Here is a 13,233-nt window from a genome sequence, read left to right on the forward strand (position 1 = left end):
TTAATTGAATTTAGTCTAGAATTCCATATTTTTCAATTTGAATTTTTACCTATTGTCTGATTATTCTCCATTTCTAATCACATTAAATTATATCATAAATAAAAAACACAACGCACAGATTCTGCACAATGAAATGTTCAGACAGATGTTAAATGATTAAATTAGCTGTAATATTATGTCAAAAACTTCAAAGCGTATTTTAACAAAAATATTTAACCCTAAATTACGAATCTAACAAAAAATTAAACTGCTCAAAAAAGTTGTAAAGTTGCAAAATTGGAAAGAAAATGAATTTAAGGAAAAAATGGCAATATAATTTATTAAAACAAAACTAAAAGAACTGAAATCCCTAAAAAAACGGGGGGGAAATCAATCCAAGAATATGTAAAGAGTTTAACAGAAGCTACAGATTACTATTTATGAAAAGTTATGAATTTAATTAAAAAGCTTCAACAATTATAACCACGGTTCAGACTATTTAACGGAAAATAGGCTAGACTCAGACTAGAGGAAACAAGGAAAAAGTTAAAGCATTTGCTGAACACCTAGAAGAAACATATAAACCATTCTCTCAGTGCAATGACTTAACTGATATGGAAAAGCAAACAGAGGGCTACTTAACTCACCTCTTCAACTTGACTTGGCAATTAGGAACTTCACTATTAAAGAGATTCAATCTATTAGTATTAATAAACTGTGCACTAAAAAGACACCGGGATATGACTTGATAAATGAAAGAATTATGAAGGAACTACCAATAAAAACCATAAGATTTATGACGCAGCAATCAGGCTACTTTCAAACCCAATGGATGGTGGCTCAAATAATTTTACTACTAAAACCTGAATGTTACTCTAATCCAACGTGTTATTATTTTTCTCTTGTTTTTACTAACTAAGAGAATGAGAAAAAAATAGCTACAAAAATCACTTATTAGGAGTAAAAAAAAGATTAGAAGTGTGGCAACCACACATATAGGCACATTTAAAAGGGCGATTGTCTCATTGTTAATGACCGTAATCAAATACGTTCATTCATTAACAATGAGACAAACATCATGGCACAAGAAGAATTTCTTTTGATCACACACAACACGCGTCGTTAAGAGAATCCCTTTTGTACGGACGCAATCAATCACCACAATGCAAACCCTTTCCGAAGAATTCGAAAGTCTGGAGCCAAGCAAAAAGCTCGCTTTCGGAAATACACATCCGATTTCACGAATTCTAAGAAACCACTGCAGCGATTAGCTAGGAGATCGATGCACAATCTCGATTGGCCAGCTAAAGGATATAAGTCCGGACCCCGACGAGGAGAAGGCAGACGGCGCAAGGCAGAAGGTCCGAGATACGAGACAAGAGACGTCACCAGACAGCAGAGCCAGCGACGCAGACGACCAGAGACCCAAGATCTACCAGCAGCCACGCGCCCTCACCGACAAATCTGAAGATCACACCTGACACTCGCCGCACGCAGCCTAAGAACCCTGAGCATCATCTATGGCCATCACCACCTGCGCCACGTACACCTTCATCGCGAGAAACGTCACGCCGTAATCGTCCATAGTCAAAATTGTAATTATGACTTAATAAACAATCTAATAGGATTCACCGAAGAGCCTCATTGGCCACGAGGTCAACCACCCCTAGGGCTACGCCCCCTAAAGAAGAATATTTTATCGATTGAATTCTTAATTATATTCTTCATTCATTTCTAATTGTATTTTTACTAAATCATTTATAATACAATTGATTAAATATATATGTATATTAATACATTCCATAATTGAAACCACAATAATAACACAAAATAATCAAAAGTATCCGGTCGGCTGCATTACGGTAACACACGTGCGTGATTTTTAGAACAAACAGTAAAGGGAACGTTTGTTATACTGTAATTCATAAAATTATATATGTATTTAGAGAAGTAAATTATTACTGTTAAATATGCAAATTAAACTCGTTTCGATAGCGTTTTTTTCTGAACGTTAATCTGTGATTCGCGACAATTTTCTGCGTCGGTGGTTTTTCACAGGATCCTACGCGTGTCAAACAATGCTTTGTTTTTCGTAAATGCTAAATGTTTATGCATAATCATAATCACCGCAATATAACTGCAAGACAAAATTTAGCCGATTCGTCTCCATTGTCTCTTAACCTTTTTCCACGACGATCGGATTAATCGCAGGATAAGATTTGCTCATATTTAAGATCTTGATTGCCATCAATGGAATGACGTCCGTTCCACATTGACACAGTGGAAGTCTTAGAACGCAAATTGCCGTACTTAATGATGTCTCTCAGTACCTGGGGTATTTAAGACAACAAACTACAAATGTTGCTTTCACATATTATTGTGGAGAATTCTCTGTAATAAATTTGTAATTACAAATAATCCCTGATCACTCGTTAGTAACGAACGACTATCTACTATAATACTTTTGAGAACTGCCACTTGTGCATATTGCAAGAGAATATCCGAGTCTTACATAGGAATGTACGTTGTATTTATTAATATCATAACTCCTTGAGCTCCATACGATTTCATATTATAAATTTTATTAGCAACAAAGCGTATATTATATAATACAACGCGATGGATTTTATTATCGATACATGACTTTAGAACTAGAGCAATTGTTATTCCGCAGCCAGAACTGCCACCCATTACGGCAGTAAAAACTGTATTATTATTAAATAACGTAACCCTTTGCGGTCCAGAGTGTTTATTGTACGAGTGAAAGTGATATTGCTACATAAATGCGCTTGAGAAATTCAGCAGCGATCGGCAAACATTTGCACAACTAGATGAAAAAAAAACATACTTAATAATTATATATCAATATACTTTTTACGACTCGATAGACTTTCGTGCGGTCATTTTTGTATTTTCTATACTTGTGCATAACTTTCGCTCTGATTTTCCCACGCTCGAATTTGTCGTGGGTGTTTGAAACCGATACTTTTGCATCTCTGACTACGCCTTTGTCCCACTGATCGTTTTAGGTGCATCAATGCATATTTAGATGCTATTTTGGGAATACGCCCTACATAAAATATGGTCTGAAGTAGCACTTTCTTATGTTGCGCAAATACGTGCAATGTTTCAATATTCAATTCAGCGATTTCACTTTCAAAAAAGAAAGATAAGCTTAAATATATTTGTTTCTAGTGTGATACAGTCTAATATGAATGTGAGATAACCGAGCGTTCCCATTGAGACGGTGACGGCACGATTTGCTTTTGATGTGGGTTAAATAGGAACAGAAAAATGCATGTATCCTAATGAAATGGATATATAAAAAGCAACCACTGACTGGAAAAATCCCACCCCCCGTTCTCGAAACACAACAGTAAATCATCCAGCATCATCACGAGACAGATCCCAGCTGCTCCACAAAATCACATCTGACAATAATACAACTTGACACGCCAGCGATGATTCTCCAATCACCACCGTCATATCTACATTTCTCTATATATGTAGTAATTTATACATATATTTATAATATAAAGCGTTACCAATTTTTCGGTGTATATTTTGGCTACAAAGTAAGTTAAGCCACGTAACAATTAAAATCAATATTGCAAATAAATTTGTTTGCATTTTGATAATATCAAACTTTATTTAATTTATAAAATCCTTTAAATATTTGCACGATAATAAATAATGCAAATTTTCTTCCTGAAAATAAATGATATAATTGTAAACAATTCTACTTTTGCCTTGCAACGCCATTAAAAATATTTAAGTACATTGTTTAAATTCAGTTTCAACGCCGTTTCCTGTGACCTTTATTATTAATTAAAATTGCTTTTTAATACAAATATGTCATTGATTCACGAATACGATCGAAAAAATGCAATTTGCGGGCATATTGCGCGATTGTTTATAATATAATATATACGCGTACAATCACCGTTTAAATTTGGAGCCAATTATATAGATGTCATTATTATTAAAATAAACATCGAAGTTGCGAAACGTAAAATTGAAACGGCGCGCGCTGAAAAGTTGCCACACATAAAAATTAAAACAACATTTAATCGCCTAGATTCAATCATCTGCTATTCGAAGCCTCTGTCTTCGATACCGTAATAGCAATAACAATAAACCACGAGAAACATCAAGGATAACCGCAGTAGACAAGTCGATTCGGCGGTTTACGTGACCCATCGTACAACCGGGTCACGTTCGGCATGTAAATCCACAATACGCGTGCAATGTTTTAGTTTAGAGTAAATCTGAAATGTCTTATTAGAATTATATTGTTTTTTAAGACGTTTATTATAACATTACTTGAGTAGATAATTTTTTTATTAAAATATGTTCCACGTCCTTGCAATGATTAAAAAGCTCAGTTTTAGACATCTCTCTTAAGTTATATAATATATTATATATTATAAAGAAATTCAAAATATATTTTATGATAGTTGATTTGGGAAAATCTTAATTCCAGCGAGCTTATTTCGATGCCAGTTATGTAAAAAACTTTAATCTTGTATTTTTATTTTAGATCGAAAATAGACTCATCACAACACTAATAATGAATGCCTATTTTTGAAACTCACAAGATGTTAAAACTGATTTTACTGTCAATTTCAGAGGCCAATTGACTGTTGAATCGACAATTATTTGTTTAAAAACTCATCTGAACATGATTTTTCAAAACACTTTTCAACAATTAAAGCACTGAAAACTCTAATGCCTGCACTACACTCTCTGGAAGTTGGCCAAGGTTGGCCAAGGATGGAGAATATAGTGGGTTACTTCGGTCGAGTTCGGTTTAAAATCTCTCGGAACGAGGTTACCGAGAGTGGGAGGTAAAGTGGAGGTAATTCAGTCGACTTGGCCAGCTTCGAGCGATTCCAAACATTGTCGGCAAAAGGACCGAAGTCGGAGCTGCTCTTTCGAGCGCGAGCGGTGAGATACTTCCCTCTCTTGTTAAGTGACGAGAGTGAGAGAGATAATGATATGGTGTTTCGCAAACTGAGATAGAACGAGTAGCTCGGTTCAATTTCAGTATGCGCGTAGGCGTCCTATGGTTAACACGCACGTCGAGCGCTACATCGTGGTCACATGGTCAAGTTATAATACCGCATGCTTATTGGGGACTTCAACAGACTCTTACTGACATCTTTGAATATTTTAGGGCAACAAAAGGGATTAATTATATTTTTGATAGTATATTCTTTTAACAGATATCGTTATTATATTTTTTTTATATAAAATTAAATAATTTAAAAATAATTAGTGGTACTTGATTTTGTTAAAAAATCGTTTCGAATATCCTTAGGTTTATATAAATGTCACACCATAACGAATTCTGATTTAGAATCGATGGCGACAAATTCTAGGATAGTTAAAGATGTGGTGTTCGTATTCTAAAGTATCATTTTTATGCCTTATGACATTTTGCAAAAGCCGACAAAGATTTTGCGTAAATTGAATATTTACGACCGAAAAGTTTTCACTGATACTGTATTAGTGAGTGCCCACACAAACTTTTATAATTATCAGTAGCGTAATTTTAATAATAAGACAATTTAAAAATTGCGATTATTTGGCACATTTTTCGATTGCGCGCAAATATGCCAGCTGTACATGACAGCAGCCGCCGTGCATACGTCATTCACGCCCGCCGTCCGGACGGCATATGAAATTTGTGGTAATGAGGCCGCTATTCGGTTCGGACAACTTCCAGAGAGTGTAGTGCAAGCATAAGTCTATACATTGCATTAATTTGCCACCCCACGTGCTGTCATTTAACACACATTAAATGTATAATATATTATAAATTTAATATTTTTTTAATGGAAGGACGGGCTGCTAATTGCGAACTTCATAAAAGGGACGCGCTTCTCGCCTTCTACATAATATTACAAAAATGTCAAAAACTATCAGTTAAACAATTTTGAATACATTCATTAAAATTACACGCTGGACAAGAGTTATAAACCTTTCTGGTGAAAACTTTTAAAAACAGTTTTTTAGCGCTTTGCAGTATCTCTACAATCTACTGGAATGATAAAGCTAAAGTAAATGAAAGTTTATTACAAAATAAATTAACCGATAATACGAGCAGTTTAATAAAAAAAATCTAAATCTAAAATTGCAGTGCAGACAAACTGTAGAACTTATTTAAAAAAAATCTCTACACCAAATTTGCCCTTCCCCCTCCCGGACAAATATCTGCTACCCCCTTCTAGATATTCGTCTGTTTGACCGTCATATAATTGTAAAAAAACAGTTTATATTAAGTATATGAAAAAAAATGTGTGCACCTCTAATATTATGGCGTTGAAACGCTGAAGTCCAGAGAAAGGCAGCTTTTCAATTTAAATCGATAAATTTGGTTTTATTTTCGAATCGAAACGACCGCGGCACAAGAAATCCTTCGTGTATTTTTATTAAATGAATTTGTACGAGCGGAATGTCAATTGTTGTAACGTAAATATAATATATAATTTGTACTTAAATCAGCTTAACTTTCACGCGCCCATGTTATACCGTTTTGTCAGAGAATTTCGCAAGAGAGATGAGTGAGTAAGTATATCACCTTTTCTCTTGCACGGATTCGCTTGTACGCGTGCGAGCGAGATGCACAGGTCCTTCACGCTGTGACTTGTTCTGACACACACGTCAGATGGCGTTTCAATTGTGCGTCAGTATTTGTTTGCTTGTCGTCTGAAAAGTTACGTCGAAGCGCAGAATATACATGCGCTTCTTAATTATTTTTCGACTTAACAAGTATATTTAATATTTTTACTTCGTTAATTAATTTTAATATAAACAAGTTTTAATTTAAACAATATTTATAGCGATGGTGAAGGCAACAAAAATAAAAAGATTGCGAAGGCGGCATAAACAATGTGATTCATTTTTATAATAGAACAAAAGGCGGAGTTGATCTAGGAGACAAAATGATAAGGGCGACAAGGCGGTAGCCATTCAGGATATTTATGGAGCTTATTGCTAATATGGCTTTCAATGCCTATAATATATGAATGTATAAATATTCTGAGTGGCGAATCCGTCGAAAGTATTTTATACGCCTCCTATCGGTAGATTTAGTAAAAAAAACTGTAATTTAACGACAGGAGAACGTTTATTTGCATAGACCGCAAAAGTCATATATAAAATTTATTCATGAAGAGTTTTGGCTCCGAAGATCTTCCTATTGGACGAAAACGTACGGGTAACTTTTGTTTTGGTAATAAAATTACACGTGTATCATGTTTTGTTTATCACATGTGTCTTATTGCGAACGTTTGAGAAGCCGCGCGTGGTTGACGTCATTAGGTACGCATAGAAAATGCGTTTGTGTACGTGCATAAACAATGACAAAAAGGTATAGCATGGTTTTGTCCTATGCTCGATTAAAAATAGTTCGGTCTCTCGACAGTTATAATAATTTTTTGCACAAATTTGCACAACCGGAATGCCAATTGTTTGAACGTAAATATAATATATAATTTTTACCTAAATCAACTTAATAATATATTTTTTAAAAGAGAAAAATAATATATATTCAAATAGAAAATATAAATTTACACAATGTAATAAATTTTTGTATCGGTTAGTTTGTTTTTTATATACGTGCTATATTTAAAAAAAATCAGATCCCTTAACAGATAAGAGACAAAAATAGGGGTTTTAAATAACTGCGTCCATTTTGAGCACTGGCAACACTGCGGCTGAGCGTGCGCCCGCTCGAAGCTGCCAAATTCAGTTTGTTTTCGTAATCGGCAAGTTCACGACCTGGAGGTAGACTAATAGCAAAAAATGGCTTTAGCTTCGGTTGTTTCGGTTTTCCGGAGCAATCCCTCGACCATCCTCAAGTTAGTATAGTATAGGTTACCGACGCCATAACTTTCACATAACCTCAATCTTATGTTTTTGTTGCACAAAAGCTTTGAAAATAGTTTAACATTTTTTGCAGTATATCAGGATGTTCCAGTCTTTGCGTTATTAGAGTAAAAACTTTTACTAAATTATATATAAAAAATAGTTTTTTCCTACAAGAAAATCTTTTGGGCGACCGGATATTACCCAGCTTAGGCTAGGTCTCCTTCCTTGATCGTCCGAGTCTGGCTATTATCCAATAACTCATAATAAATTGTGCCCAGACGTATAACATTGTCTTTTACAATTTGACTTCAAATTAAATCTTTTTGTTCTAGAATTATTAATTGAGACAATTTATGAGATACCCGTATCTGAAAATTGACACGTTCAACTTTTGCGCTCGCTTCTGTATATTTGATGGCAGCATTGATATCCTCACTAACAATGTTCTACGTTTGCCACTTTCTAAATTTATTGTCTCATTATTTTATATCCGCTACCATTGTTGATTTAGGATTGAAAATATCGACTATGGTTAACAAACACCGAAAGAATAGTGAAATTATTGTTAATTTATGAAACAAACGTAAGGAAAAACACGCAAAGACTAATGGGCCAACCTGATATTGTTCAATTTGATTATTAACGAATGTTTTCAACGCTTAGAGTCTATCCGTGGATTTGGAGCCAGTCTTCTAACTACTCAAAATCGGCCGAAGAGATCTTAGGCTTGAACAAACCTAAGAAACCCCTCAACGCCTACGTAAGATTCACGACTCAAATGAGACCGATGCTAGTTGAAAAGAATCCATCTGCCAATGTCGTCACGATTACAAAATTGGCAGCCAAACACTGGGAACAGCTCGACTTTGAGGTATATCCAACGCTCGTACAAAAAATAAAGCATCGTATAAGGCATCTTTTCGTTTAGATTAAGAGCAAGCTGTTCAAAGAGTACGAAAAGGAAATGATCCAGTACAAAAAGACGATGGAGGCGTACTGTTTATCGCTCACCATCAAAGACAAAGCCAACATTCAAGAGTTACAAGAAAAGATGCTCGCCGCGAAAGGGAAGAGAAAATTAAAAAAAGTAAGTGAACGAGTTTCGTCAGAGTGTAGAAATTTAAATGATTTTCGATCGTAATTTCAGGACTTGAAAGAATTAGGCAAACCGAAACGACCGGTGTCGTCTTATTTCCTGTTTTGTCAAACCGAAAGGGACAAAATAGGGGAACTGGGTATAATCAAATTCCAGGACTACATGAAAGAGAAATGGAGCAAACTAGCCGAAGAGCAAAAGAACGAGTGGAAGGTCAAAGCGGAACAATTGATGAAAAAATATCTGTACGTACTTTAAATGCACATTATGTTCCGAAACGATTATAATCTTTGTTCGATTGCAGCGAAGACTTCGCCCTCTGGCAGCAACAGATGATAAAGAGAGGAATCGACATTGCGCCTGTCGTTAAGAAAGCTCCCAAAAGCGCATAGGAATTTTGGTGTCCTGGCTCTGAGCGAACATTTGTAGATACTGAGTCTCAAAGTGTAAATATTGATGCTGATTTAAGCGATACTTATAAGGAAAGTAATATTAGCGCGACGCCTGTAGATAAGAATGCGAAGCGAAAAAATCTCATATTAAAAAGTACCAAATCAGAAGTCAACGCCGAGCGGAGTCAGGCCACGGGTGACCTAAATGTAAATATTAATAATACCTCCACTGAGAATTCTTGTGATAAAAAAATCGAAACTGCCGACGAAAAGCCCAAAGAGTCCAGTAAGAAGATTTTCACTAGATTAAAGAGTTTCTTCAACTTAACATAATATACATTTATGACTACCTTTGCTATTTTTGATATTTTTGTCGAGTGTATCAAGACCTTATAAATAAATAGTTTGTTTTCTAACCTTGTGTTTTTGCATGTTAAAATTAACAAATTGTTCCCTTCCAATTTTTTCATTTTATACAAAGATATTTTAAATTTATACAAAGAGGAAGAAATTTTAAAACCATGTAAATCAAATTTTTAACAAAAATTACATGACTTTTCTGATTTTAAACAATGGGTTGACACCATTAAATATAACGTTTAAAATAGTTCTACTTCTATGCAACTTTATACCGACACGTCCGCGCAGTACAGAAGCCAACAGTACAAGAAAGAACGTGCGGAAGTTTCTCACTCGGCTTGGGCCATAGCGACATTAGAAACAGATACCATCCAAATTCGGAGTGAATAACCTAAAGATCTGATACCTGCACTCTTTATTTTTTCAAAAAAATATTCTTGCAACCATAAAATAGATGCATTTAGTGAATATTTTTTGTCATATTTAGAATAAAAAGTATTAAATTTGTACCTTGAAATTTCTGACGAACTTCGTTGCCAATGTTAGTTGTTCAGTTTTCATTTGGCAGTAAACGTGTGTGTGACCTTATATTTTCTGGCAAGTCAATCGGGCGAACAAATTGTGTTCTTGCAGTTAACTCGATGTTTAAAAAGTCTTTATCAAAAATTAATCCATTCTTTCCCCTAAAATCATAATCGACTGAGTATTTTATTTATATAAATAAAATTAATAGAGCAAGAATTAAACAGCATCAACAAACTTAATTCTAACGAGTATTGATGTTCTTTGGTGCATCATTAATTATTTTAAAAAATGGACCGACCGCTTCTGATATGATTTAATTTTTATCGAGTTTTTATATCACAAAACCACCGAGCGAAAAAATTCCTGTTTATTTCAGTACACAAACCATATATAATTGATTAGGAATACAGCGAGGATTAAGAAAAATTAAATGAAGATGAATTTAATTGCCTGTGATATTCTAGCGACTAAATGTAATTGAACCAATATTTAATTCTTGTAAAAAAATCATTTCGCTTTCTTAAAAGAATCAAATCAAATATGCAGAGCAACTAAAAATCGAAATATGCTAGTTATTGCCAAAAGATCTGAATAAGCTTTTTTTTATTTATGAGATTTTCAAGTTATTGTGTAAAGCTAAATATGATATTTACAGTGAAAATCTTTATATGTACTCTCCAATCTTAAATGAAATATTTGGACAACCCCGTGCATTACGTGAAATCAATCGCATTAAAGCAATACTAAAAAAGCACCTTACTGACTGTTCCAATTGTAACTGCATAAATAATATAGTTTTTTAACAGCTTCATTTTAAATGTGTATGCATTTTAACACAAATACTACGATGTATAATTTTTAAATATAAACAACTCCATAGTAACAAATTTTGTTTCATTTAGAGTTGTTTTTATTTATATTTAAATATTTCTTTAAGAGGTTTCCGTATCAAGATATTTGTACTTAAGTATTACTTTTTAGTAATGTTTGACCGAGTATCGTAATTAAGGAGTTAAAAGTAGCCAAAAGCTTTTAATAATTATTTTTTACTAATATCATTACCAAATTTAACGACTTTCTGTAATAATTTCTAGCGTTTAAACTAATAATGATCGGCATCTTCCAACCTGATTGGTGGCAGCTATTCGACGACATCGTCAACTTGGACTTGGATAACGAGAATGGAACAGAATAAAACGGATTAACATTCAGTTTTTTAAATAAAAAATGTATGTATTCATTAAAAACATTTTCAAAACCATTTTTGTTTTATTAACATCTTAAAGGAAGTGATGAGTATATTTAAATAACTACAGATTATGACTGCTTTAGGTGGACTAGATCGGACGGTCAAAGTGAATACAGCTGCTTTTCTAAGGGTCTAGCTTCGATCGATATAAACTCTCGTATATTCTAAGCGGGAATCGAAACAGCAGTTCTGCGGCCAAGTGATGACAAAAGGCTATCGAAGTGTGGTAGCATTCTAGGTTATATACCATCGAGGAATGGAGAAAGTAGATGCTTTGGAGCAGAAATATAATCTTTATTTTCGTTTATTAATATTTTATTTTTAAAGCCGTAACGATAAATCTTAAATTGTGTAAATCTGGCAGCATGTGCTTCATAGTTTCTCGGCGGTAATTTTTCAACTCATTTTTTTGTTAAAATACGGGCCAACGGTTCTAGTGCAAATTGCTTCGAAATTATTGATACTGTTAATATGTTTGCGCGCATAAATGCATAATATTATTTTCAAGACCGTAGCGTAGAGCCCTCGGTCGCAAGATTGACGCCGAAATGAATTTGGTAATAATCCATATTCAAACAATATAATTTATTTTATTCATAAACTGTGATAACCATAGTTTAAATTTGACTGTAACACACTCATCTGGCGGTGGTCACTTTTTTCGGAACAGTTGAAAGCATAAACGCGTTTTTTCTCGTTCTGTTGTTATATTCTATTGGCGTTTCGCTACTTTATATTTTATTTATTTTTAAGTGGATATTTATGTACAACATTTCTTCCATTTGCTTAAAGACTTTCCAGTGGTTATCGATAATGTTTCGTAACTATATTTAATATAGTTCATTACGTTTGTTTTTTTATTCTTTTTTTATATCTATGATTTACCTTGTGTGAGCCTAGATTTGTTATGGCCAAAACTGGTCGGCACTTGAGTAGCACTGCGTGACGGTTTTTCTACACTGGCAATCTTCCGAGCGTTCGGACGCGTCGTCTCGCGTCCGCCCTTTTACAACGTAAACAACCGTTAATCATCAATAAAATACTACATTAAAAAAAAATGCTTTAGCAAATATGTAAATATCTCTTCTTTTAGCGGACGGATAATGACGAGTGCAAATGACACACAGATTGAGCCGCTTCAGTAGTATTTTATTAAAGTTTATACTGTTTATTAGTAGTTACATGATGGATGAATGATATAAATGAGTGATTGGCAAGCGAGGCACCACCGGTCACCGGTAAATAAATAAATAGACTACCTTCTTCCGCAGGCAGCAATATTTTATTAAGGTTATTTATAGTTAAATAAAAATTCGAGGTTCCTTTACTTGTGTACTACTTAAACAGAATAAAATATAATTGTGTAAGTAACGTCCATACATAATTCTACTTCAAAACCTTTTACGATTAATCTCAAAATCACTTGAGAACAAGTGGAGGTTCACTCTACACGTGAACAACATCTGCGAAAAATCTTTTAAGATGCTCCGCTTTGTTATGAGAAATGCGTTTCACTTGGACGATCTGTCAGATATCTGTGTTCTTAATGACGCTTTAATTCGTAGCTTTCTAGAATTTGGAATCCTCGAGCAACTGTATACTCCCTCTTAATAGAAAAACCTATTTAGATATTTTTATATGAAAATATTTGGTTATTATCCATTCTTATGTTCCAACGCCTTCATTTTAGGAGTGTTTTTGCAGATGGTTTTTTGGTAACTGTAACTTGAAACTCCGAGTATATATGATTGGGAGCC

General features: G+C 34.1%; 1 protein-coding gene across 2 annotated transcripts; it reads left to right on the top strand.

Moving 5' to 3' along the window:
* Window positions 1-7,693: 7,693 nt before the first annotated feature.
* Window positions 7,694-11,488, top strand: LOC148226827 (transcription factor A, mitochondrial-like). Of its 2 annotated transcripts, XR_015811903.1 has the most exons (6): window positions 7,694-7,844; window positions 8,518-8,725; window positions 8,783-8,941; window positions 9,002-9,195; window positions 9,255-9,628; window positions 11,322-11,488. XR_015811903.1 is itself a non-coding variant. In XM_088201417.1 (5 exons), the coding sequence occupies exons 1-5, from the start codon at window positions 7,789-7,791 to the stop codon at window positions 9,340-9,342; spliced, it is 705 nt and encodes a 234-aa protein (XP_088057543.1). In that variant the 5' UTR covers window positions 7,694-7,788; the 3' UTR covers window positions 9,343-9,758. The 2 variants fall into 2 exon arrangements, 1 of the variants encoding a protein (XP_088057543.1); XM_088201417.1 differs by lacking the exon at window positions 11,322-11,488 and having other exon boundaries at window positions 9,255-9,758.
* The last annotated feature ends 1,745 nt before the right edge of the window (window positions 11,489-13,233 follow it).

The sequence above is a fragment of the Plectrocnemia conspersa genome, unplaced genomic scaffold (genome assembly GCF_051122295.1).
Source record: "Plectrocnemia conspersa isolate PC_06_02 unplaced genomic scaffold, ASM5112229v1 ptg000013l, whole genome shotgun sequence".
NCBI lineage: Eukaryota > Metazoa > Arthropoda > Insecta > Trichoptera > Polycentropodidae > Plectrocnemia > Plectrocnemia conspersa.

Bases quoted from the DNA above. Each gene is read 5' to 3' on its own strand.
- LOC148226827 (XM_088201417.1), top strand. From the start codon at position 7,789: ATGGCTTTAGCTTCGGTTGTTTCGGTTTTCCGGAGCAATCCCTCGACC. The intron at 8,726-8,782 runs GTATATCCAACG...CTTTTCGTTTAG, and splicing joins GGGAACAGCTCGACTTTGAG to ATTAAGAGCAAGCTGTTCAA. The intron at 8,942-9,001 runs GTAAGTGAACGA...TCGTAATTTCAG, and splicing joins GGAAGAGAAAATTAAAAAAA to GACTTGAAAGAATTAGGCAA.